General features: G+C 44.4%; 1 protein-coding gene across 1 annotated transcript in view; it reads left to right on the top strand.

The window, feature by feature from the left end:
* Positions 1–26,445, top strand: part of LOC100081126 (heat shock transcription factor 2 binding protein) — a 42,716-nt gene that overhangs the window by 10,461 nt on the left and 5,810 nt on the right. The window contains exons 4-7 of the mRNA XM_007667221.3: positions 771–920; positions 1,393–1,534; positions 4,036–4,153; positions 15,581–15,684. Coding sequence (XP_007665411.1) covers positions 771–920; positions 1,393–1,534; positions 4,036–4,153; positions 15,581–15,684 — 514 coding nt within the window. The remainder of the gene's footprint in view (positions 1–770; positions 921–1,392; positions 1,535–4,035; positions 4,154–15,580; positions 15,685–26,445) is intronic.

Genomic DNA, 26,445 nt, shown 5'->3' with positions numbered 1-26,445 from the left:
AGGTGGGAAGGATTGCTGGTATTGCCATATCAGACGTGTTTGAGTGGATAAGATATTCAACTGGGAGCCTACTTTGTGCATCTTGAATCTCTCCCTGAGCTCTGCACAGTGCTTGGCCCATAGTGAAGGGCATAAGAAATGCCAGCATTATCACTCTCACCATGGCTGACAGCACCCAAAACAGAGGGTGGTGTTGTGAGGGTATATAATGCAGTATGTGGTGCTGTTCCTTAGGGGGTCTCTGTATCCCTGTTCTTTGATTTCCCGGGAATTGGAGTAAGGAATCAGCTTTGCTTGGCCACTCTCTTTATTAATATTATTATGATGTTTATTAAATCTGTTATGTTTATTGTGCTTATGAAGATTATTATTATATTTGTTAAACTCTTACTGTGTGTCAAGCATTGTTCTAAACCCTGGTGTAGATATGAGGTAATCAGGTCGGACACAGTCCCTGTCCCACATGGGGCTCCCTGTCTAAATAAGAAGGAGAACAGGTATTTAATCCCCATTTTACAGTTGCGGAAATTGAGGTGGAGAGAAGTTAAGTGACTGGCCCAAGGTCACACGGCAGACCATTGGCAGAGCCGGAATTCGAACCCAGTTCCTCTGGCTCCCAGGCCCATGCTCTTTCCACTAGGGCGCGCTGCTTGTAACTCTAGTGGCATTTTCCTGCTTCTTTATTCTGTGAATGAGCGAGACGGTAACGGAGATATTTACAGGCAGGGAAACTGTTCATTTTCTCAGATTTCATTTTGTTTCCATTCTAGGAAAAACTGGCCCTCCAACAGCAGCTGAGTGAGGCAAAGTTGCAACTCCTGCAGCAGGCAGAATACTGTACGGAGATGGGATCAGCTGCATGCACCCTCCTATGGGGCATCACCAGCAATGAGGGGGCAGCTCAAGCCATTATAGGAGGAGTAAGCCAGCCCCGGGGACCCCATCACCACAAACTCTTCCCCAGCTTTCGGCCTTGGTTCCCCTTGAGCTCCCCTTTTCACTGTGCCTCCTTCTCAACTCTCCCACTCTCCCACTCTCCGGGCCTGGCTCTACTTCTGCCTCTCACTCTCGCTCTCCCCATCTCCAACTCCTTGCCGGTGATCTTCCCCCAACCTAGAAGCCCTCCCTTTCCCCCCGCACCCTGCTTCTGCATCTGCCAGACCACAGGTCTCCCCATCCTCAAAACCCTCCCCAAATCCCACAGTCATAAATAATTGATGACCTCTAATGAATACCGACTATTTTTCAATTCCTAACGTTAAAAAAGATAGGGAAGGAATTTTTCTAGAAGGAAGCCTGAGCTTTATCTGCCCACACTGTACAGTTTAACTTTCTGCAGAATGAAGAATGTGCCTCATGTTTTTTGTTGCCTTTTTTCCTCTGAACTTCTAGAGTAAGGCAGCAAAGTTTTTCAATATCAGTGGACAAACAATGGAGAGTTACGTCAAATCGTTAGAAGGGGATGTCAAACAGCAGCAGGAGCTGGAATCTGATGAAAATCAGTTTGTGTTTGCTTTGGCTGGAATTGTAACCAGTAAGTCATTTATTTGAATGCCTAATGCTATTATGCACATGTGGAGATTTCCTTTTATTAAGCCAGTTCAGACAAACATATCTCTGTTTTGTATGTGAATATCAAAGTCAGAAGCTGTGTGTATATGTGTATGACTCGGTCAGGAAGAAACAAAGCAATGCAACAAGAAGAAGAAGACAGATTGGGTGTATTTTCTATATCAGAACGTCACTATTGGATCAAGAGTTACATATGAAGAGAAAGAGAACTTTTGACTCCCCTATTTTGCCATCAGCGATCCCCAGATCGGAATGTCGATGGGCAACAATCTCTGAGGAAGAGAAGCTGGTTCAAATTGAAGAATAACAGTGCTATGTGAGCAGAGCCTCACAGTGAGAGTGTTTTCCAAACCAAGAAACCAGGAAGTGTTCAGGTGCCAAAGATGTGGTGCCAGTTATCTGCGAAACAAAACCAGTTGGGGTGAATCATAGACATCCCACATAGTCGACTGGCTACCAAAAAGCAGAAAGTATCTGCATGGAAAGCTAAGAATTCCCATGCCTGAGCCAAAGACAGAAATTTTTAATTTGAATTTGGCTCCACCTTCTCGAGATAGACTAGTGTGGTGGGTTAATAACTCTCACTTGTGGGGTCATGAACAGAGACGACATGGATAAAAAGTTCGTAAAGAGTCAGGTGAAGTTAGATGAAGATACATCAAAGATACTGTATGTTGAAAGGAATGGCAGAAGGTATTCAGAAAAAAGTGATGATAAAATAAGATAATGAGTTTCTGTGAGTAACAGTATGGTCTAGTGAAAAGAGCATACGGCCCGGGAATTAGAGGACCCTGGTTCTAATCCTGGTTCTGCCTCTTTCCTGCTGACTGATCTTGGGCAAGACATGTAATTTTTCTGAACCTCATTTTCCTATTCTGTAAAATGGGGATTCACTACTTGTTGTCCCTCCTACTTAGGCTGTGAGCCCTATGTTGGACAGTGATTGGTTCCAACCTGAATGTCTTGTATCTACCCAGGGCTTATTAGTACCGTACCATGCTTGACATATAGTAAGCACTAAGCACATACCACATCATCATTATTATTATTGTTAGTAGTAGCAGAATCCCTCCCTCCATTGGTTAAGGGTGCCTATTGATATGCCCACCAGGTGCCAAGTTGCTCTAGGAACTGGTATTTCCAGATCAGATTTACTGTCCATCATTTGTAAATGAAAAGTTCATTGTTTTCCCAGGGCCTCTGCAGTCACCTCTGCAGGTAATCTGAACTCCTGATGTACACTGGGCCTCTTGCATTCTCATGAATAACCGTGCCTCAGTGATCGGAGTTGACTAAGGATTATATTGATAATTCACAGGCGAAGTAGAATCCAGCACACTCTCCCTTAAATATGTATTGGTTTTGCAAGGCTTACAAACAAAGCAACTTTCAGCTTGTCAAATACTCATGGGACCCGAGCCCCAACAAGAAGGAGTTATCCAGAAGAATGAGGTGCCTTTTGCTTATCTCCCCAGATGTTTCTTTTCCTTTTTTGCCCCTGAACCATATTAGAAACCAAAGAACAAAACCGCCTGTCTTCCTGTAACTGGCCATTTTGATCCCGTTATCTGGTCCAGACAAAGCCCCTGGGTGTGCTTAGTGCAAGCATGCAGGTGGGGCTAAAGCACTGTCCTAGCTGAATAGAGAGTTAGGGGGAGATGGGTGGAATGATGGGAAAGTATTGAAGCCACTGGCAACCTAAGAGTGAGAGTGGCTAGGAAGGAGATGTATGAAAGATACGAGGCTCTCTCGAGCTACCTGCTCTCTCTCCTGGTTAGACTGTGAACCCCATGTGGGACAGGAACTGTGTCCACCTTGATTATCTCATGTCTACCGCTGGGCTTGGTATAGTGACCAAGTATAGTATGGCTCATAGAGACCATAATTATTATTCATTGTTATTATTACTATAAGGACTTGCATGCCCACCCCCTTTTTGAAAATGTTATTTGTTAAGCACTTATTTTGAGTCAAGTACTGTCCTAAGCACAGTGATTAGGAGAACCAACTTGGCATTTCACCCTACCTTATTTCCAGACCCAGGCAGCCTTTGGCTGGATTATTTGGATTCTGTGTTTGGAAGCAAGGAACACACATTGATTCCACAAGGGATTGGGATTGCTGCTCCCCCCCCCCCCCCCCCCGGCCCCGTCCCTTAGTTTTTGCAAGGCTAGCAACTCAATGGGGCCAGAATGAGGACATGTTTTATTTAAAATCCTGTTTTTCGTGGCAGTGGGAAGTTGTTTGTTCATCCCAGGGGGTAGTCACTGCTTTGGTACCATTTTTCGGTTGTCATTTTAACTAGACAATGTATCAATCCTTGGAAAAAGTTATGGTTTTTTTAATACCCATGTCTGTTGTTGCAGGCTTTCGGTGTGAAGGCTAATATTGCATTCTAAGCACCAGTTCCTTACTCCTATCTGGAATGTGATCCGAATGCTTTGTTTTGTCTCTCTGTTGCAGACGTGGCCGCCGTGGCGTGTGGGCGTGAATTCCTGGTTAATTCGAGTTGCGTGCTGTTGGACACAATGATGCAACTTCTGGGAGATTTGAAGCCCGGACAGTGTACCAAGCTCAAAGTGTATGGTAGATAATATTCAAATGATGAAACAGTCACTTATTCGTGTTCTCGTTCTGCTCATGTTAATTCGGTTGGCAGTCATTCATCAAAATAGAAAAGACATGCAGTTTGTTGAAGTAAAAGGACCCTGTTTATTAAGATGGGAATTTATTCTAGAAAGAACCAAACTTAGCAAAACACACATCTTTGCTCTGATTTGTTAGTAGCACTTCAGGTAACCAAAGAGATTGGGTTTTCAGAAATCAGATTTACTTCTTGGCTTTGATTATGTTTTGGCATTTTGTGGTTTGATGAAATTAAACAATGAAGCTAGTCTGGATCGTTTCCCCTGCAAGTCACCTCTGATTTTCGATCCCTGTCTTCAGTGGTGTAGCTACTTTGTAGGGACCGAAAACATTTCAAGGGGTTTACAATATATATAAAACAATTGAAAAAAAAAATTAAGTCCCCACCCAAATTCACATTTTTGTCAGAAATCCTGTGAAAATGTCCCTTTAAGCTGAATGAAAACATTACCTTATCCTCTTGAATTTTTAGAGGAGATTTTTCATTCCAGTTCCTTGCAAATATTTGACTTGTCAAATAAGAGCCCCGTTAGGCAGGGTCCTTTATGCTCATGCAAACCGTTGTGGCAGGCTCCCTCTTGGTTCCAAAGGCAAGCCTGTATTTCTCAGAGGTACGTATAAGGGAACAATTTCATTTGTTATATATATGACAGTAATACTTGGTATTTGCACTGTGGCTTTACGCTAAGATGTTCTAAGAGCTTTGGTTATCTTATTGCTTCACTTAGCTCATCCCAGGGAGGGAAGGAGGAAGGGAGGGAGGGAGAGAGAGAGAGAGAGAGACAAAGAAGGGAGCCGAGGAATGATCAACTTCATCGCAGATGGAGGTTTCGAGGAACTGAGAGATGAAATGGACATTTTTGGGGACCTGCTTATTTTTCCCGGGTTGCAGGCATGTGCCTGTTTACTTCTGATTCCTCTGCCTTCTCCTTCCTTTTCTCTGTTTTGGATTGCTGGGCCACTGCCCTGCTCCTTAGGGGGAGTTGTCTTGGAAAAGCTAGAGGACGAACCATGAGGAGTCTCTTTCATCATCTCCCTTCTTCATCATTCCCCCTTCAGTGATGCAAAACCCACCCCAACCCCCAAACTCAACATTGTCAGCTCCTTGTAAGCTCAGTATGGGCAGGGAATCTGCTAATTCTTTTGTACTCTCCCAAGTACAATACAGTGCTGTGCATATAGTAAGCGCTCAGTAAATACCACTGATTGATTCAGCGCAGGGGTCATGCCCACCATCTCTATTGTAAGAGCTTAGTACCATGCTCTGCAAACACTCTGCACTCTGCTCAGTGATTACGATTGATTGATTGATTGAACTCTGCTGGCAGCAGATAGTCAATAAATACTATTGATTGATCGCTTAATTTCTCAAGATCCCATGGTGGAGTTCCCCACTTAATCACCTGATGGAAAGTGCTCTGTTCGGCAAGGACTGCTTGAGACATGGATAGATTATTCTTAGTTATTCCAATGAGCACTTCATTCCCTCTCTGTGTCTCAGGAAGCTTGAGTAGAGTCAGTTAACCAGTCAGTCGTATTTACTGAGCATTTACTATGTGCAGAGCATTGTACTAAGCGCTTGGGAGAGTACAATACAGTAGAGCTGATAGACACATTCCCTACCCAGAGTGACCGTACAATCTAGAGGGGAAGACAGGCATTTCTATAATAAATTAATTGTGTATGTAAGTATGTAATTAATTGTAAGCAAGTGCATGTAAATTGTGTATGTAAGTATGCTAGGAAAAGTCCAAGGAAAACGTGGAAGAGGCAGACCAGCAGCTAGATGGATAGGACCATAACGGCAATACGGAAGAACCTTTAGAAAGGGTACGGATTATGGCAGAGACGGACGTTCTGGAGAAAATATATCCATAGAGTCGCTATTAATCAGAAACAGCTCGACGGCAACGACAGACCCTGGGCGAAGGGAAGAGAGAGCTTAAGGGCCAGGCCCCATCACGTAACGGTGTCTAACCGACCAGTGATGGGAAGAAAGCAGGTGAATAAACGTTGGACAAGGTCTGACTATTTGTCTGAGCCATTTTTCCAGATAGGAATACCGGCCCTCAAGCAAAATAAATTAATGGCGAATTTGAATCCGGGCTCTTATGAAATTAGACCATCCCCCCTGGTTGTCTGTTTGGGCAGACTGGGAGGGTGGTGTGTTTACTTTTAGATACACATCGAAATGAATCATTGGCAGAAAGCTGAATAGCAGCCTCCACCAATGGCCAATTATTATTTTTGAAGACTTGACATCTAAGAGAAACAGTGTCAACTTAAAGATCTGTTAGCTTGAATTCAACTGTTTGACCAGCTTTCTGTGACAAGCAGGTGTACTTTGGCTGTATTCAATCCAGTGTTATATCTGGTAAATTCTATATTTTCTTAAGCTCGGTTTCCTAATACAAATACGCACTGGCACATTTAGATAATATAGTGTTCTATTATGTATTTGCCCGATTTTGTTAAGTCGTAAAGTGTAGTTCTTCCAAGAAAGGCTTCAGAGTTAGATTTTAGTAGGACAGTGTGTTTACAATGGGTCCCCACCCGATCTGTGGTCAGTTTCCGGGAAAGAAACATCATCAGAGATTTGATCGAATGCTCACCAAAATGATCTCTTCGGAGCAAGCAATTTGTGGCATCTGCACCCCCTAGAGAGACATAGGAGGGTGGCAGAAGACTGTAAAAAATATTCTTCCTGAGCGTTTTTTCATTTCACTTCTGGTTCCTGGAGATTTAAAATTCCAATCATTTCAGAAAACTAGAGTGGCCACTTATTTCAGCCCCAAAGTGGTGTGGCTATTGGCAAGGCTGGTGTGGAGGGGAGCAGGGGATGTGTATTGGAGATATTCTCAGAGCTGGCTGCAGATTGGGGTTGTATTTTCAGAGCTGATTGGAAATTGGGGGTATTCACAGACCTGGTTGGAGAGTCTGGATGTCTATTTGCAGTGCCGGCTGGAAACTCAAGGTGTGTTCTCAGAGCTGGCTGGTAGTTGGGGGTGTATTTGCAGAACTGATTGGAAGTTGGGGATTATTTGCAGAGCTGGTTGGAGTCCAGATGTGTATTTGCAGATTTGGCTGGGTGTTGCAGGGGTATTCGCAGAGCTGGTTGAAAGTTGGGGGGCCGTGTTCACAGAGCTGACTGGAAGTTGGAGGCCTCTTATTCTCAGAGCGGGTTGGGCGTGCCCGATATGGCAAAAAGGTGGCATTCTGCTGTTGAACACCCTCCTCAGTGGGCACATCCCACCTCCCCAGCTCCTCACTGCCACCTCCTTTTCTAAAAAAAATCCCTCCAATCCCAGTTTGCAGTCACGGAGTAGCATGGTGTCACCCCAGGCCTGCCCCTGGTCTGGCTTGCAGAATCCCCCCGACTGTCCCTCTCCCTCTTCCCCAGGGCAGTGCGGCTCCTAGCAGGGACACTGCCCTGCCCCTGACCCTGGCTCCTGTGAGGTGTTTGGGCAGTCATGTCATGGAGCTTGTGGTAGGGCTGCTGTTGGGCTAGGGGCAGTGAGGTTAGGGGCAGTGAGGCGGTCTCAACCCCTGCAGGGTCCAGGACAGTAGTCCCATTTACGTCCTTCATGCACCCTCCCCACTCCCTCCCCACTGGGCCTGGGGGCTGTGCAATCACTAGATTTTATTTTTTTTTTTAAACAAGTTACTTATGAAATGTTCAATCACCGGCTGTGTGATTGAGATGAGTTATTTTGACATTTCCTTCATAAGCTTCTGACTCGCCCCTGATTGAATAACTGGTCCTTACAGGCACATTTCTCTCTAGACCATTGGTTGCCAGGTAAATGTAATAGTGAGAAATGAGCCATTAGCACCAGGAGCTAATGAGACAATAGACTATTGGCTCATTCCCAGGCTTCTTCTCAGAAGCTGACATCTTCTTACCTAGGCAAATAAATCTAGCACACACCCTCTGCAGTGCCTTCTCTCTGGACTCTAAACTCCAGGCCACCGGCAGCATTCTGTGCATGAGACTTCCAACTAAACCCACCGCGTCAGGCATAATGAATAGGACTCTGTGACAGAGGAGATTAGGAACTTCTTAAGGTAACCATTCCATGCCATCCCCTCCAAATTATGAATATGTTCCATAGTAAAACTCCCAGGGTTAGGGTTTGTTGCTCTACATCAAGTTTGATTCCTTAGGAGTCCTTCCACTGGAGCTCAGCTCAATTCGAAACCATCCAGCAGACCATAGGGTACCTGATATGGTGAGAGGATTTGAAGGATTTCAGGTGTTTCTGGTGTGATCGGTGGTCAGTCTTTTGAAGGCCCATAGTACATGTTAATAGGAAGCAATTTATTATTATTATTAATAATATGATAATAATGCCATATTTGCTAGGTGTTTACTGTGTGCCAAGCACTATATTGAACTCTAGCATAGATACAAGATAATCAGATTGAACACAGTCCCTGTCCCACAGGGGCCTCACAGTTTAACGGGAGAGGGAGAACAGGTATTTAATTCCCATTTTACAGAGGAGAAACTGAGGCACAGAGAAGCTAAGAGACTTGCCCAGGGTCACACAGCAGAAGGTAGAACTGGCATTAAAACCCAGGTCCTCTGACTCCCCACCCGTGCTCTTTCCAAGAGGCCTTGTTGCTCCTCAAGATTGCATTTTGTCCCAGGTTTCCTTCTGTAACCTTTCATCTGTCCCCAGTACCTTTTGAGAAATGTAAAGGCTGTCCTTGTTAAATACATATTGCATGTTTGCCCTTTTAGGCAAGGTTCAAATCGACCTTTTCGTTTAGTAAAGTATACTGTGCCGTTGTTACACTACTCTTATGTTTGGGTGAAGGTGTTCTCATTGTTGACCTCACTTTGGAGTGTGCAGAGAAGGCCTTTAGAAAGAAAGGCAACCATTCTTTAGCTGTAGAGTTGTTAGGAGTGGACCTGCTGAATCCTAGCTGTTTCCAGTGGCATTTTGGAGATTAGTCAGAGAAGGCTTTCTTCGGGAGATGCCATTTTAGTAGAACTTTGAAGATGAGGAGAGCAATGTTCTGTTGGATATGAAATTCCCCGTAATAATAATTGTGGTGTTTCCTAAGCACTTACTACGTGCCAAGCACCAAACTAAGCTCTGGGGTCAATGTAAGCATAACATGCACAGTGTCTGTCCCACACTGGGCTCCCACTGGAAGAATGCAGAGAACAGGGATTTTTTCCCCCCTGTTTCCAAATAAGAAAACGAAGCACATAGAAGTCAAGTAAAAGTCAGGATTGGAACCTTGGTCCTCTGACTCCCAAGGTCATACGTTTTCCACTAGGCCTTGCTGCTTTGAGGCAAGAGGGAAGGCGTGAACGAGGGTCAACGGCGAGAGAGATAAGAGCGGGATGCAGTGAGTAGCCTGGTATTAGAACTTCAGATTTTGGTAATAGAGCTACGCCATAGAAGGTTTCAGTTGGGCAGGAAGGTGGGTGAATTCCTCCTAAATTCTTCCCAACCATACTATCATAGTTCTCGTCGGCCGCTGAACATTTTATTTTAGCCCGCTTTCATGCCTACGGCTTGTGCTGAAAAGGAAAAGCCCCCCACCTGCCTCTGTTTCCAGCCGCCCTACATATTTGAAAACGATAGTGTTGATGGTGAAATCCCATCTGTGGGTGGGTGTGTCTGGATGGAGGAACCAATATATGGAGCATTGGCTTAGAGAAGGTTCTGGAAACTCCCTGCCGCCGACAGTAGTTGGTGATAGAGAAAAATTAGCTTTCACCCAGGAGTGGAAATAGAACTTGCAAAAGGAGGTGGAGGAAGAGAATCAGAATGAACTGGCGGGAGAGGAGGAGAAGGAGATATGATGACTCATGGATATGTTGCTACCATCTTGCTCCAGTGTGATTCCTCTTACTGGGAAGCCACTGTCCCCAGCAATTGTTGAAATTTCGTTGTTGGAGTGAAAGACTAAAAGGGAAAATTAAAGCCCTGCTGCTTGTACGTCACCAGAGTAAGCAGTTGCATTCTCTTTTAATGGTTTCTTCAGTTGCATATGGAAAGGGAGAATAGTCACATGACTCAGATGGTAAATTTATGGTCTAGGTTTTAATCTGCACTCTCCCAAATGCTTAGTACAGTGCTCTTGCCATAGTAAGCACTCAGTCAATACCAGTGATTAACTGATTGACAGATCTGCCAAGGAGAGCTGGGTTTAAGTGTGCCAAGTGCCCTGTTGGAGTGGGCATTTAGGAGTTGGAAACCTCTCCCGGGCTCTTCTGCGTATTGGCCATACGACCTCAGATATATAATAATGGTGGTATTTGTTAAGCGCTCACTATGTGCAAAGCACTGTTCTAAGTGCTGGGGGGATACAGGGTGATCAGATTGTCCCACATGGGGCTCACAGTTTTAATCCCCATTTTACAGATGAGGTAACTGAGGCCCAGAGAAGTTAAGTGACTTGCCCACAGTCCCACAGCTGACAAGTGGCAGAGCAGGGAGTCGACCCCATGACCTCTGACTCCGAAGCCCAGGCTCTTTCCACTGACCCACGCTGTTTCCCCTATATCAGTTCCCATCTTCCGGCACAAGCCCTCTGTGTGTAGAATGTGAGGAGGAATACTTGCCAGTCTCTCACTGTATTGATCTTAGGGGTCAGTGAACACAGACAATTATGAATGAGCAAGAACACTCATTTTAATAAACCTACAGGAACCATGTACTTCATTACAGGAAGGTACGATCTTCGGAGTCCCGGAGTGGGTGGCCTAGTCAGGAGGTAGGGCTGCAGAGCCCCTTGGGAATGGTAGTCGGGGCAGCCGCCTTGGCACCGACTTCTGGGAACACTTTGTTCCCGGTCCCCCCTGGAGTGGTGAAGCAGCAGACCATCTCTGCCCTCTCCCTCCTGATCTGGGAAAGTTTTGCTTGGGGGTAGAGAGGACTGCAGGGGGGAAGGGGAGTTTCCCCTGGTTGGGGGGCCTTGCGACAAAGAGTATCCCGGGCCCCCATCTGCCTTCGAACCGGCCTTGGTTGTGTCCATCGGTGGTATTTATTGAATGGTTGGTGTGCACAGAGAAAGCATCATACCGAGCGCTTGGGAGAGTGCAGTACAACAGAGTCGATAGAGGCAATCCCTGCCCATAAGGAGCTGACAGCCTCAATCCATTAGAGGGTCAGTTAAGCTTCACTCCCTTTTCTCCTCAGGTCAGGGACCATCTCCCGATTCCTCTACCTAGACCCGTGTAAGGGTGTGTCTCTAAAGATTGATTTGGCTTGCCCCACCGTGAGAGGGGAATATGGCAGGGAATAAGAAATCAGTGTAAGAACGACATCGTGAATTCTTTTGGGCCTAGGGGTGTGTGTGTCTGCTGTGTGACCTTGAGCAAGTCACGTTTCTTCTCTGTGCCTCTGTTCCCTCATATAGAAAATGGGGATTAAGACTGTGAGCCCCATATGGGGCAGGGACTCTATCCAACCTGATTTGCTTGTGTCCACCCCAGCATTTAGTACAGTGCCTGGCACATGGTAAGCACTTAATAAATGCCACAATTATTATTATTATATTATTATTTTGTAACTGAACCGAGGTTCACCTGTAATTTACGGGGGAGATGTAGCCATCATCTTCGTCTTTGTCATCATCGTTGTAATCCCCGTCATTGAACAGTTGTTAACCTTTGCGATGGTTTCCCTGGAACCATATCTCTCATCTTTTCGATTACGACAATAACATTATCGATTTTGGTGTTTGTTAAGTACTTAATATTTGCTAAGCCCTGGGATGATGTGTAAAAGCCAGCAGGGCAGTTTTGGGGAAGGTGTTGAATGACAGTATCATTGTATTTATTATGCACTTCTAATGTGCAGAGCACTATGGAAGGACCATCAGCATCTCTGCTATTATTTTTCTAAATACAGAGTCAGATCGTTAGGGTGTCGTTTTAAATGAATTTTTCAGTGCGAAGAAGCCGGTTTTCATTTAATTTATTGTGACGTGTTTATCCTGCAGAATAGTCAGTAGAGGGGGCTGATTACTGCAGTTTTTTCAGCTCCGGAGGCTAAAACCATGCTTGGAAAACCAGAGATTGTGGCAAATCACTTTTAGACTTTGCTCAGAGGCTGAATTGGAATATTGTATAACACCACATTTCAAAATGGGCTTGAATGTCACCTACACATTTTTGTGCACTTCATTCATATTTTTTGAGCGCTTACTGTGTGCAAAGCAGTATACTAAGAACTTGGGAGAGTACAGTATAGCAAGAGACAGACCCAATCCCTGCCCACAACGAGCTCACAGTCTAGAGGGGGAGACAGACATTAATATAAATAAATGAATTAATTACAGATATCCATCTATATATATAGTGCTATGGGATGGGAGGGAAGATGAATGAAGGGAGCAAGTCAGGGCGATGCAGAAGGGAGTGGGAAAAGAGGAGAGGAGGGCTCAGTCAGGGAAGGCTTCTTGGAGATGTGCCTTCAATAAGCCTTTAAAGTGGGGGAGAGCAATTACCTGTCTGATATGAAGAGAGAGGGTGTTGTGCACGCTTATCCTTGAGTTACTTCGGGTTTGGGAAAGACAAACTGTATGAACGGTGCTTCAGTTTTAAAATTTGAGAGCAGAGATGAGCAAAAGAATAAACGGGAAAGAGGCAATTTCCCCCGTATGTTTGGATATGGCTTGATAACTAGCAGTCGATGTAGAGCCCTGTGCTGCTAAGCAGTGCCACTTTCCTTCTGCCTCCTGGGGCAGATCGAAGACTCTGGTAGTTGAACCGTCTCAGATTTCCAATCCACGCTGCCTTTTAATGCAGCTCCCCTGCAGCCAATCGTTTAGCGCCACATAGAACAGACAAAGAAAATAGACAATCGCAGCAGTACCCCTTTACGTCAGCTCTGATCTCTTTGGCATTTTCATTGATGAGCTGATGGAGAGTCAGCATCCAGAGAGCTGAGCCGCATTCTCCAAAAGCAGAACAAAACGCACACATCTTGTCCGTTACTCCTTCAGCCCCTCACGGTTCGCGGGCTCCGGGACCCGCGAGGCAGATGGAAGAGGCATCTCTTTGGGCTTCAAGGTTATGGAAAGAATGCTTAGCCGAGGAAGATTTAGAATTCAAATTTTCGGAAAATATTTTTTTTAATTTGTTTCCCTCCGAAGTAGTAGAAAGTGCTGTATTTAATGATAAAAAGAGATCTAGATCTACATGCAAACCGGCAATCCGGTTTTACCTAAGAAATGATCTCAGTAGCAAAGCTTCATGGAGCAATCCGTTTGAGTTCCATCATGTAGAAGCAGGGTGGTTCATTCGGTATATCCATAGTTGCTTGAATGTGATATTTCTACCAGCCGGTCTTCAAAAGTCAAGGAGGCTTGTATGATCTTCTGTACCCGAACTCCACTGTACTTGTCCAAGTGATTAGTACAGTGATCTACACACAGTAGGTGCTCAATTAATGCTATTATCATTATAATTATTATCATATTATAATTTAGTAATAATAATAATATATTGGATAAGTACTTACTGTGCCCAACCATTGTCCTAAGCCTTAAGATAGTTACAGTAAAATCAGTTCAGAAGCATTACATAACCCAAATTGGGCTCATTAAAAAAGAGGGCAGGAGAGTGGGTATTCAATTCTCATTTTACAGATGAAGAAAGTGAGGCACAGAGAAGGTAAATGACTTTCCCAAAGCCACCCAAAAGACACTTGAGAGAGTGCAGTACAGTGGAATTAGCAGTCACGTTCCCTGCCTATAATAAGCTTACAGTCTAGAGGGGGAGTCAGACATTACAGTGAATAAATAATAATAATAATAATAATGTTGGTATTTGTTAAGCGCCTACTATGTGCAAAACACTGTTCTAAGCGCTGGGGTAGACACAGGGGAATCAGGTTGTCCCATGTGGGGCTCACAGTCTTAATCCCCATTTTACAGATGAGGTAACTGAGGCCCAGAGAAGTGAAGTGACTTGCCCACAGTCACACAGCTGACAAGTGGCAGAGCTGGGATTCGAACCCATGACCTCAGACTCCAAAGCCCGGGCTCTTTCCACTGAGCCACACTGAAATCTATAATATATCATTTAAAGATATGTACATAAGTGCTGTGGGGTTGGAGGTAGGGCAAATAGATGTCCAAAGGTCACAGATCCAAGTGCTTAGATGACACAGAAGGGAGAGTGTGCCCTGGAAAAGAGGGGTTTAATCGGGGAAGGCCTCTTGGAGGAGATGTGACCTTAATAATGCTTTGAAGGTGGTTAATCATAGTTGAGATTGAGGTTAAGCACAGTTTCTCCTCGTCTTCTGAAAGATGGAAGATATGTTAGAAGCTTGTTGAAGCCCGGTGCTCAGGAGTCTTGTCCCACGTGTGGGGATTGGCACCATGCGTTTCTTCGGCGGGAGCCTCGTGAGTATGAATGCTCTGGGTCAGCACTGTTCCTTGCCTGGGCAGTGCTCTGATTTCGGAGCACAGGCCCATGGGCAGTGTTATTGGTTGAACGTTTGGCTTTACCCCAGTGATGTGAGAGCCATGGTGAGGGCGCAGAAGGAGCACACTATACAAGCGATTTTGCCAGAGGTAGTGAGAAGAACTGAGAGCCCTAGGGGTCAGAATCCTTGGGCCCGTGGTCACATTCAACACAGAATTGAGACAAAAAGGATTCAAGATCTTGCCAGCAACCTTTATACCCTGGCCAGTTGGTCTGATGCGTGAGATCACCCTGTGGTTCCTGTGACGAAGGGGATCTTCATAACGGAAAAGGATCCGGGCAGTTGTCATCAGCCCTGGGTGGACAGGGGCTTCCACTCTGGTTACTCCAGTTGTCCTGGACCTGGGGGCCCCTCCCTCACAGCTGAACCTCCAGCCTGGGCTTGAGTAGTTTGCGGCATCATCACCTAGCCGGAGGGCCGTCCATCGAGCTCCAGGGTGACGTTCCTAGCCAGGCCGCACACAGAGCTCCAAGGGACTCTGGATTCAATGCAGCCAACCAGTCAGTGGTATTCATTGAGCATTTACTGTATTCAGACACTGTACTAAGTGCTTGGGAGAATACAGCACAATAGAGTTGGCAGACACAATCCCTGTCCTCAAAGAACTGACAATCCTCAACCCTGCACCCGCTGCCCCTAATGCCAGTGAATAAGGAGGAATCTGTCCAAGTGGTAGGGGAGAAGAGAAAGAAAGGCAGGAGAATATTTTCCCTTCCAAGAATCTCTTTATTTGTGATGACCTCAGGGGAATAAAGGGCAATTAAAGGTACCGTGGAAATCCAACGAATAAGTATGGATTCATGAAGCTGTTCCTCTCTTAGCCTTACTGATTTGATGAACCATATAACGTTATGCTTTATGTAGGCAATCTCTTCTACATAACTTCATTGTCTTTCCCGTTTCAGGTTAATGCTGATGTCTCTGTACAACGTAAGCATCAATTTGAAAGGCTTGAAATACTTAAGTGAGAGCCCAGGTTTCATCTCTTTGCTCTGGTGGCTGTTGAGTGGTAAGAAAGTTACTGAACTATATTCAGTCTCTCTCTCTCTCTCTATATATATATATATATGCACACACACAATTACATAAAAAGTGCAATAGCCAAATAGATTGCACTAATAGAAATTAAAGTCTCTACCTGAGGTATGTTAGTTCTTTTGGATTTTAAAAGACGCCCATGTGGCAGTAAGCTCCCCAAAGCTGTGACTGTAAATCTTTTCAGAACTGCTCTCTCTAGATTACATTCAATTTGCTTAAGATTTGTTCGTGGTTGACTCATAGAAGGGTAAGTTTTTGAAACACAGATGGCGAGTGGCATCAAGCTGTTTTCTGCCTCTGAACCACGGTCGAGTTTTTGACGTATGTGACGTTGGGCATCCGATAATCACAAGTGCAGCGACGATACCCACTGTTAAAGTACAAGGGATAAGGTAAATTTTTTCCAATTATCGTGACATATTAGTGGAAAGTATTTGACCTATGATTAGATGGTTTTAAGAAACAACAGTTTTAGGTTCTAGTTCTTGGAACTGTCTCAGTGAGTTCATTTCTCATCCATTTTACGCAACACAGATTTGAATTTCGCCTTGTATCCTAACTTCCAAGTATGAAAATGAATGGTGATGCTTCTTTTACTCTCCCTTTGCTTTGGTTAGTTCTTCATTCCATTTTGTTTCCTTTTATTGTCCACAAACATGCCTATAATTGAATTCTAGATTCTCAGAATCAATCGAATTACCTCGGTCCAGGGCCCTTGCAGTTTAGGTTCAACTACATCAGGCACTGCCCTGCAGAAGACTAACTCAGTATTCTTTGTATCCAGATCCTGTTTTTAACAAGAACAAACCTGCCAGAAATCCTTTGTCTTTCTGTTTGCTCAGTTCTCCTGTTACAAATTTCCATGATTATAATAATGGCATTGTAATTAAGGACTTGCTATGTGCTAAGCACTGGGGTAGGTACAAGAAAATCAGATCAGATACCTTATCCCATGCAGAACTCACGATCTAGCACCAGAGAGAGAGAGAGTGCTCGAGTCAGGTAGTCAGAAAATCTGGGTTCTCGTCCCAGCTCTGCCACTGTTTTGTCATGTGACTTTGGGTAAGTCATCTGACCTCTTGGTGCCACATTTTTCTCATCCGTAGAATGGGGATAAAATCATTGTTCTTCTTCCCTCTTGTCCAGTCTGATGATCTTATGTCTACCTCAGCCCTTAACACAGTGCTTTGCATGTTGTAAGCGCTTAATCAGTACAGGGATTGTATCTTCTTCAGAAAAAAGTGAAAGTTGAGATGGCTTTCTCAGAGGCTCTGTGAATGGGCTGGCAGATGACAGGCTGATAATAAAAGGGAGTCATTTGTGCTTCCGTTAAAACCTCTTTGGCAGTGTCTTTCTCTGCCATCAGGAAAAGCTGTTTGGGATTTAGGTAGGTGTGGGCTTGGCTTCAGATAGAGAAGAACCAGCCGTGACTCATAATTAAATGGAAGAAAGATCCCAAGGAGAGGTTTGTGGGAAGGGGACTCAAATTACTCAGGTCAGCAGCCGACACCCGATAGTTCACCTCCACTCTCTGCTTAGACCCGACATCTGACTGGTTACCAAGAAGGAATTCCATGTAAGACGTGCTGAGTTTCCCCAGCTCTCTCAGTCAACCTTTCAGTCAGAGCAAAACTGGAAAAAGAACTCATTTCCTGAGCAGCTGCTTCTCTCCCCAGGCAAGTGTGAAGGAGGGAACATTTATAATATGGAAGCCGGGCATTTCAGTTACGAAAGAGAGGAGGTGCCTGACTTGACACTTGTTGCCAGTGCCCCAAATGAGCTGATAACATTGCTGGAATGCACTCTATTCATAATAATTACATTATTTATTAAGCACTTACTGTGTGATAAGCACTGGACTGAATGCTGGGGTAGGTAATCAGATCAGACACAGTCCAGTTCCACATGAGACTCACAGTCTAAGAGGGAGGGAGAACAGGTATTCAATCCCCTTTGTCCAGATGAGGAAACTGAGAATCAGTCAGGCAGTCACTCAGTGGTATTTATTGAGTACGTACTGTGTGCAGAGCACTGTATTAAGTGCTCGGTAGAGTATTGTATATCAGAATTGGTAGACATGCTCCCTGCTCACAACGAGTTTACAGTCTAGAGGTGTTAGGCGACTTGTCCGAGGCCAGCAAAGCAGTCAAGTGGTGAAACCTCGACTGAACCCTGGGCCTCCTGTTCCTGGGCCTTGCTCTTTCTACTAGGCCATGCTGCCAGTCTGTCGATAAGAACAGAATATACTACATCTCTAAGTGCACAGTTATTGGCGAACTCGGACTGAGAGGCTAAAGAAATTAAATAGGAGGTCATTCTTCTTATGGACTTTTCATTATCAACCTTTAGCCTGAGGGTCCAAATGTTCTTCCGCTCTCCTTACATCAGTCTAACATCTAGACCACTGTTGTATCTTGAATGGTTGTAGCTTGAAAAAAACAACCACTCAGATGTTCTGGAATGTATCTTTCCCTTCAGGTAGCCCTGAGAGAACAGAGAAGGAGATATCGGGGTTATTTACCTACTTTAATTACAGTTCGACGGTCGTATTAATAGGGAATATGCTCCAGGGCATATTTAATTTACAACTGTTGATGGAGAAGCCAGTCGGTATTTTGGAGGAAGGTCAGAAAACGCCAGGTTTGTGGAACCGAAGCACAACTAAAGACAAAGTGAAGGAATCCTTTGGTTTTCAGCAAACTCAGCATCCTGGTAAAGGAGAAAGGAAGAACTCTCTGTTCATTGGCCCCAGTGAAAGGCGGGAAAAGAGGGAGAGTGGAAATGATCAAGCGCCTACTTTGTACTAAATACTGGGATGGATACAAAGTTACGAGATTGGTCAGAGTCCCTGTCCTTCCTGTGGCTCGTGATCTATTTAATCCCCAATTTACAGATGAGGAAATTGAGGCTCAGAGAGGTAAAGAGATTGCCCAAGGTCACACAACAGGCAAGTGGCAGAGCAGAACCCAATCTCCTGACTTTTAGTTTTGGAGGAGAGGTGAAAGGAAAGGAAGCAGCATGATCTAGTGGATAGAACCCAGGCCTGGAAGTCAGAAGGACTTGGGTTCTGATCCTTGATCTGCCACTGGTCTTCTGTGTGACCTTGGGCAAGTCCCTTAACTTCTCGGTGCCTCAGTTACCATCTGTAAAATGGGAACTAATACTGTGAGCCCCATGTGGAACAGGGATTGTGTCCAACCTGATTTTGCTTTTATCTAGCCCTGCACTTAGTACAGTGCCTAGCACATAGTAAGTGCTTAACAAATGCTGTCAAAAAAATCCTCTTTCCAAGAGGTCAAGATGGCAATATTCCAGTTTAGATTATAAATTCCTTTAGGACAAGAAATCTGTACTTTGCTTCTGTTGTGCTTTTCCCAGAGAAGGCTGTTTGTGGTATTTCTTAAATCCATGCTATGATCTGTGCCAAGCTCTAGGATTAATACAGTGCAGTCAGATCAGACTCAGCCTCTGCCCCACATGGAGCTCAAAGTTTAAGGGGGAGGGAGAACAGATATTGAATCCCTATTTTACAGAGAGGGAAACTGAGGGCCAGAGAAGTTAAGCGACTTGACCAAGGTCACACAGCAGGCAAGAGACTTGTTCTCTAGTGGAAACTCATAAAAGACTAAACATATCAATTTTTGTTTCCCAGTTGCTTTAAGGAAAGTCACAAAAGAAGAGCAGGTTTAAGGGAAATCAGGAAAAGACTTTTGCCTGTATTCATATTTGAACTTTTCTTGTCCAGTAGAGTAACAAGAAGGTCATTAGACAAACTTTCTCTCATCAAGTATGTCTGGTCTTGGATCTGTAACTCATCTTGAATCTGTAGCCCTGGCAAATACAGCTAGAGAAATTTCTGAAGCACCCAAGAATTCTTGCATGGATTTTTACTGAACTCCGAAAACTTATCAAGCAAATATGATAGTCAGGGGGTAGTTTTTCTTTTTTAGTAAACACAGCTTCTTTTCCATGCTGCCTTGAGAACAGAGTAGGGGGAAAATTTCTCTTCTACTCCCCATGGAGATAATCAATTAATGTTGTGTGTGGAAAAGGGATAGGTTTGGATTATTGCATACTGTGCCATTCCAAAACCCAAGTGTGTCGATTTGATGCTTTTGTGTCATTGAAGGGAAAAATAGCCCTGTACTCCCAGCATAGCCCTCTATTTTGAAGTTATGCTTATGATGGGAAAAAAGTAGATCCGGTTTTCAGGTCCTGTGCATAATATTGTGAAAAGAATGATTTCCATACTGGAATTGTACAAATGGTATGTCTTCGATTCCAAGACCCAGCAGCGTGCCAGGAAACAACTTAAAATGCATTTGGTTGGAACAGGGTGTTGTAGCTACTTCTCTGTTATGCAATTCATTTTACAATTGTGACTTTCCTTGTTTTATGGCTCCAACACAGATCACTAATGTGACATTAATGACTTTTTTTTCCACTTTAATGTAAGCAACAAATCCTGGAATAATTTTGCTAGAAGGAATTTCTAGATTATTTTTTAAAGAAAAGATGGCATTGAGCATTCTTCTCGCTAGTGAAAGATTTGGGTCTTTATTATCTATGTTTTGAATAGGTTTATTAAGATCTAGCTAATTACTTTTTTATTTTATTTCTAAGCCTCCCAGCTATGAACTAATGTTGCTAATGATGATCTTATAGAACACCCTGGCTGCTTTTCAGCACCTCTTCCCTCCACTGCTGAATCCCCCAAGGAATAATCCGTCAATCCGTCAGTGGTAAAAAGTGCTAGACTCTTGGGAGAAAACGACAGAGGAAAAATGCAGGTTACCCGCCTTCAAGGAGTTTAGAATCTAACCTTGAATCTAGGCAGCTAGACCTAGTGGGAAGAGGACTTTCCCCTTTCTGCAAGATGGGGAATCAGGACACCTGGCTGCCAGCTTTGCCACCAGCCTGCTATTGTGACCAAGTAGCTCTGTGCCTCAATTTCCTCCTCTAAAAATTGGAGACAAGACACCTGTTCTTCTTCTCTCTCAGATGGGACTTTGTCTGATCTGCTTATATGGTACCTTCCTCAATGCTTAGTACAGTGCTCTGCACACACTAAGCGCTCAATAAATAGTGAGTGCTTAACAAAACCACAATTAGAATTGTTTTTCAGACTAGTAACTCTTTCACTTAGTACAGTGCTCTTAACACAGTAAGCACTCAGTAAATACCATCGATTGATTGCTTCCTTTACTCACTTAAAAGGCTCGGGAAAACTAAAGTAAACCCCTGTGCCAAAAATCATGTCTTTTTCAATAGGTGCCCACACAGGACACGTAACTCAGTAATTAAAGCAACCTGAGGAAAAATCGCTGAGTTGGAATCACTAAAACCTTGGTGTAAAATCTCATCCATCGGCCAGTAGGATTTATTGAGCGCCTCCCATATGCAGAGCATGGTACTAAGCACTCGGGAGAGTACGATAAAATTAGTATAAGGGCCCCCTGCCCTCGAAGAGCTTACAGTTCAGTGGGAGAGACAGACATTTAAGTAAATTCCAGGTAGGAGAAACAAATGAGTATAAAGATCTGTAAGTGGCGTGAGCACCGGTATGGTTGGGCGAGTACCTCAGTGTTTACAGGATGAGGACTCAAATGAATGGGTGATGTAGGAGGGAAGGAAAATTGGGTGGGGAGATGGGAGATGAATCAAGGCAGGCCTCCTGGAGGAGATGTGATTTCGGAAGGGCTTTGAAGAAGGGGAGAGCAGTGGTCTGCCAAATATGAAGGGGAAGGAAGTTCCAGGCAGAAAGGAGGGTGCACGCAGAAGAGACTAGAGTGAAGCTTACTGAGTAGGTTGGCTCTCCTGAGTGGCCTGCACTAGGGCCAGGAGCCTGGGGCTACCCCCTCCCCCAGCTGCAGCTGCCCCAGTGGTAGTTCCTTCCACACTGCATTCCAGGATGGGAGTCCCCGGCCTGTCTAGGACTATCAGTTCCTCTTCTTACCCACTCCGTTGGGCCTGTGTAAGTGTCAAATCCATTTAGACCTCCACTCACCAGAGAATCTTCAGGTTCTCGTTCTCCCTTCTGCATTGTCTCTGCACCCAGTCTGTGACCTTTGGATCCTTGATATTCTCCCCTCGGCCCCCAAACTCCACAGCAGTTATGTACATATCTTTAAATTCTAAATGATTTATATATTCATATTGATGTCTGTCTCCCCTTCTAGACTGTAAGCTCATTATGGACAGGGAACATGTCTGCTAATTCTGTTGTATTGTGCTCTACCAGGTGCTTGGTACAGTGCTCTGCACTTAGTAAATACTCAATAAATACGATCAACTGACTGTTAAAAGTGTCAATCTCAGCTCTGCCCTGCCCTGCCGGGTCTGTTCACTCCATGTAGAATGCGGTTAGGGATTCGGCCAATCTGTTGTGGAGAGCTGGTGGACGCCATGTACACGACGATGGGTTGGCTGAGTGCAACAGTGTGCATTTCCCTCGACGTGGGATTTCTCTAGGCCACACATCCCCATGCTATAGGAGGACCCTGTGGAGAAAGATTCAAAGGTCTTTATACTTGGAGTTAGTTGCTGTGTTTTCTCTAGTATATTTCTTGCCAACCCACAATGACTTGCTTTTATTTTTCTTGACTAAATAAGTAACCAAGTCCCTGAAACGTAGGGTGGGGTTAGAAACCTAGCAAAATAGCCTAGATGCCAAAGGAAAAAAAGGACGGACTGGTAAAGGACTTGTGTACTTAATCGTTAAAAACTGTGTGCCTGTGAATCAAGGGTACTGTGATCAGGAAATTGTAAATGTCATATTCTTTCAGAGGTTTAGCAGCTTTGGGGCTGGCTGGCTGGCTTTCCATGTGGTCTAGAGAACAGCCAAGTTGGGGACACCTCTCTTCACTGGCACAACTAGTAGACCAAGTTGTGGCTTGTGGCACTAAATGTCAGTGGAAACTTTACATTCAGGACATGTCCACTCCTGGGCTCGGTCAGATGCCTGGACTTACTGGAAATGACCAGAGCCATAGCAACCGTAAATTGCAACCCTGAGTGGCAGCAGTGTCTGCTTGTGAAGATATAACTTTCACTCTCTATCTCTGTCTCTCCTCCCCTTCTATTTCTCTCTCTCTCTTTCTTTCTCCCTTTCTCTCTCTCTCACACATGCACACATACACACACACGCTCACTGAATATCCGGCCATATTTTGGGGAGGTGAAATGGAGCACAGCACAATTCACTGCCTTTGCCACAATCTCGGTGTTGTTCGTGCTCTGTGGTCAAACATGGAAAGCAGAGCTTCCGTTAACAGTTTGGGATCCCACATCTGTCAATGGGAAGTGTGAACTGAGCATACTATGTGCAGGACTTTCCAGTCTAGTGTAGGAGACAATAAATCAATTGTATTTATTGAGCATCTATTGTGTGCAGAGCACTGTCAGTTCTTGGGAGAATACAGTAGAATTAGTAGACATGATCGCTCCCCTCAAGAAACTTACAGTCATTTAGTCATTGAATCAGTGGTATTGATTGAGCACTCACTGTGTGCAGAGCATTGCACTAAGCACTTGGGAAAGTACAGTATAACAGAGATGGTAGACGTGTTCCCTGTCCAGCTTACAGTCTAGAGGAATGTGACCTAGTTTCTACTGCGGCATTTTGTATTAGGTACTCCATGTTGATTGATTCCATACATTCAAAGAGATTTTTACAACGTTCTTGAGGCTGCCTCCCCTCCGACTTAGATTTGAGCCACGTGTAAGCCAGGGAATGTGTCCATCCTGATTATCTTAGATCTACCCCCGCAGAACAGTATTTGACATAAAGTAAGCTCTTAACAAATACCATGAAAAACATTTGGCAGAGATGATATAGGAATCTGCAAAACTATCTATTTGCCAGTGGCATGTGAGCATTTGGTCTGTTTAACTTGAATACCATGATTTTCTTGAAGGGGGAAAGACAAAGCTTTAGGTCCGCCCAAGTGCTTTTTTGTCAAGTGGATGAGGGCAGGCAGCTGCAGCTAAAAATGATTCCAGTCCTCTCAGGGTTCCCCTCTGTCAAGAAGAGGTTCCAAAGCACCATTGAAGATCTTCAGTGATTTGCCCAATATTATATAGGCAGTCAGTAGCAGACACAGCTTCTGAGTCTCATCTTTCATCTCCTACCCCATCCTTGTGTTGGGACGATTGGCTTGGGTCTCAGAGCCCATTTTGGAAACTATATTGGGAAGCATTTTCCCCAGCAAAGCAGTCTCAGCCGAGGTGTACATTTAATAATCAAAATTCAAAGTGAAATACTGAGTGACCAATTAATTCTCAGGGGCTAAGGCCTACTTTGCTTCTTGGCAGTGTTGTAGTTTTAAAACAAACTGGGTTTATTTTCAATATAAAGATCCTGCATAGTAAAGAAAGCAACGTAATGGATTCAAATCATTTATTATCTCTGCAAGCCAATGAAAGTAAATTGGATTTTATTTTACAATAACAACACCCACATTAGGTGTACCAGCATATCGTGAACGCTCAACGGCAAAGCCTAAATTGCACAGTTCAGTGTGTGAGAAGTAACACAGTTTTCTAGTTGAAAGCAAGTAAATGCAGGTTCTATGTGAATTCACCATGTCTCTGCTTAACGAAAAATGATTCTGTCTCGGAGGGAGTCGCATAAGTTACGTTAACTGTGATCGGGTGTTCTGTGTGGGCCCTAGTGAATCTGAGGTAGTGATGACTCCCTCGACAACTACAGTGTACTGGGAAAATGGTGGGAGACACGGGGTGGAACTCCTGGGGAGAGGTCCAGCGTGGGAAAGCAAATATGGGAATCATCAGTGTAGAATTTGCTAAATTTTCCCAAGAAGTGGGTGTATAGTGAGAAGAGAAGTGGGATTAGGTCAGGGCCTTAGGGGACACTCCCATTGAGCGGGATCGAGTTTGGCAACCCAACTCGGTGTGATCCTAAGATTCAACCCAGATTCATGCCCATTTTTGGTGGGGGAAATCAAACCGAGCGATGACTTTGCTTCTACACATCATCTACTTTGCTTGGTTTCTTGGCCAGTGTGGATAAAAATGTTTGCCATGTTTCTAATTATTTTTTTGACTGTCATGTGTGAATGCAAACTATCCAGGGCTGTAACTGTGACAGAAGATTGTTTTAAATATAGTTCGACATTCTGACTATGTGTAGAGCTCTAAGAGGGGTAGACTAAAACAAAAAACCCCTCAAAACAAAACAACTCCTATTTGCACAAGAAACTGGGATAAAGGTAGCTTTCTTAAAGGCTATATAAGTTATGAAGAGGGAATTATCTGGTGTGGAGAGGGAGGGGAAAATCTAGAAAAATTCTCTACCTGCCCGACCACCCTGCTCTGGCTTGAATTTGCATGCAGCCAAATACATTCAGGGCTCACAGAGAAATACAAGTTCTCAGACAAATACAAGCCAAAAGAAGGTAAAAGAAGCAGAGCTTAGTGATATTCTTTTAGGCAGCTTGGCTTAAGCCTTCGGCCAGTGAGCGTAAGCTAATTTGCATTGCCAATTAGAGGGGCACATTTATAAATTAAGCACACATTCCAGAGTGCGATCCCCAAATCGGGTTTTTGTCTCAGCAGATGAAATCTCCACTGGGAGGATCTCATCTTTTGCAGTAGCATTTCGGTTATGATCGTCCACATCTGCTTATTGGAAAGTGTTCTAACATGTGTTGAATTGGAACTGCATTGGATATGACTCAAGCTCAGCACATAGAGCTGACCCATCGGCCCCATGAGCTATGTTTTGGAGAGGGAGTGAATCGCATGCTGGACCCATCACTTCCCCTTCCTCTGGCTTAGGGGCACGATGTCTATTCTCTGAGTTTCAGCGCCAGAGAAGTTGAGGTGCATTGAGATTTCAGAAGAGGAAAAGCAATTGCTGGAGTGCAGTCAGAATTCAGAAGCCCATGGGCTAATGAAAATGACCCAAGATACCTGGGCAGTGGCATCCTGTAGTTAGAGAAAGCATTTTTTTAACCCCCTGAGTGGAAGCGATAACTTTCTCTTGAAACGGTGAAGTGAAAAAAGAGCAAAGCCTGTCATCCCAGTAAAATATCCGAGAGTTTTAGGGAGTTGGACAGCCACATCGTATTTAATTGAGAGGGAATGGTGTGACTGTGGTGACTTGGAACAGATCCATAAATTCGACAGGCCCCATGAGAAATGGAGCCCCAAGCACGAGTAGTTTGGGAGATTTTTCATTTTGGACGGGAAGCATTCTGCCGGGGCGCCCCAGAAATGAAGGGCCAGCTCTCTGAGATGAATTTATGACCAAAGCAGCCGATGGGAGAGCTGCCAGTAGAAACACTCCCCCGTCCCTTTAATCTAATCGCTGGGGAAATAAACTGTTTTATTCCTCAAGGGTTTGTTCCCATGGGTCCTTGCATTTTTTGGGCTGAGAAAGGAGTCTTTTTTCAAACTCTTGTCAGACTCTTACTGTGTGCCAAGCACCAGGATCATCAGGTCAGACACAGTCCCCATTTCACTCAGGGATCCCAGTCTAAGATGGGGAGGGAGAAGAGATATTTTATCTCTGTTTTACAGATTAGGAAACCCTGGCACAGAGAATTTAAGTGACTTGCCCAAGGTCACCCAGCAAGCAAGTGGCAGAGCTGGGATTAGACCCTTTCTACCAGGCCATGATGCTTCTCCGCATGCCTTTATTTCCTGGAGGGGAGGCCTTTGCAAATGGCGTGCGACCTAAGTTTCAAAGTCGTGTCCTTGATGTCATTTC

The sequence above is a fragment of the Ornithorhynchus anatinus genome, chromosome 18 (assembly GCF_004115215.2).
Source record: "Ornithorhynchus anatinus isolate Pmale09 chromosome 18, mOrnAna1.pri.v4, whole genome shotgun sequence".
In the NCBI taxonomy this organism is placed as follows: Eukaryota; Metazoa; Chordata; class Mammalia; order Monotremata; family Ornithorhynchidae; genus Ornithorhynchus; species Ornithorhynchus anatinus.
Note: the sequence above shows the minus strand (reverse complement) of the source record. Positions and strands in the feature narration are given on the sequence as shown.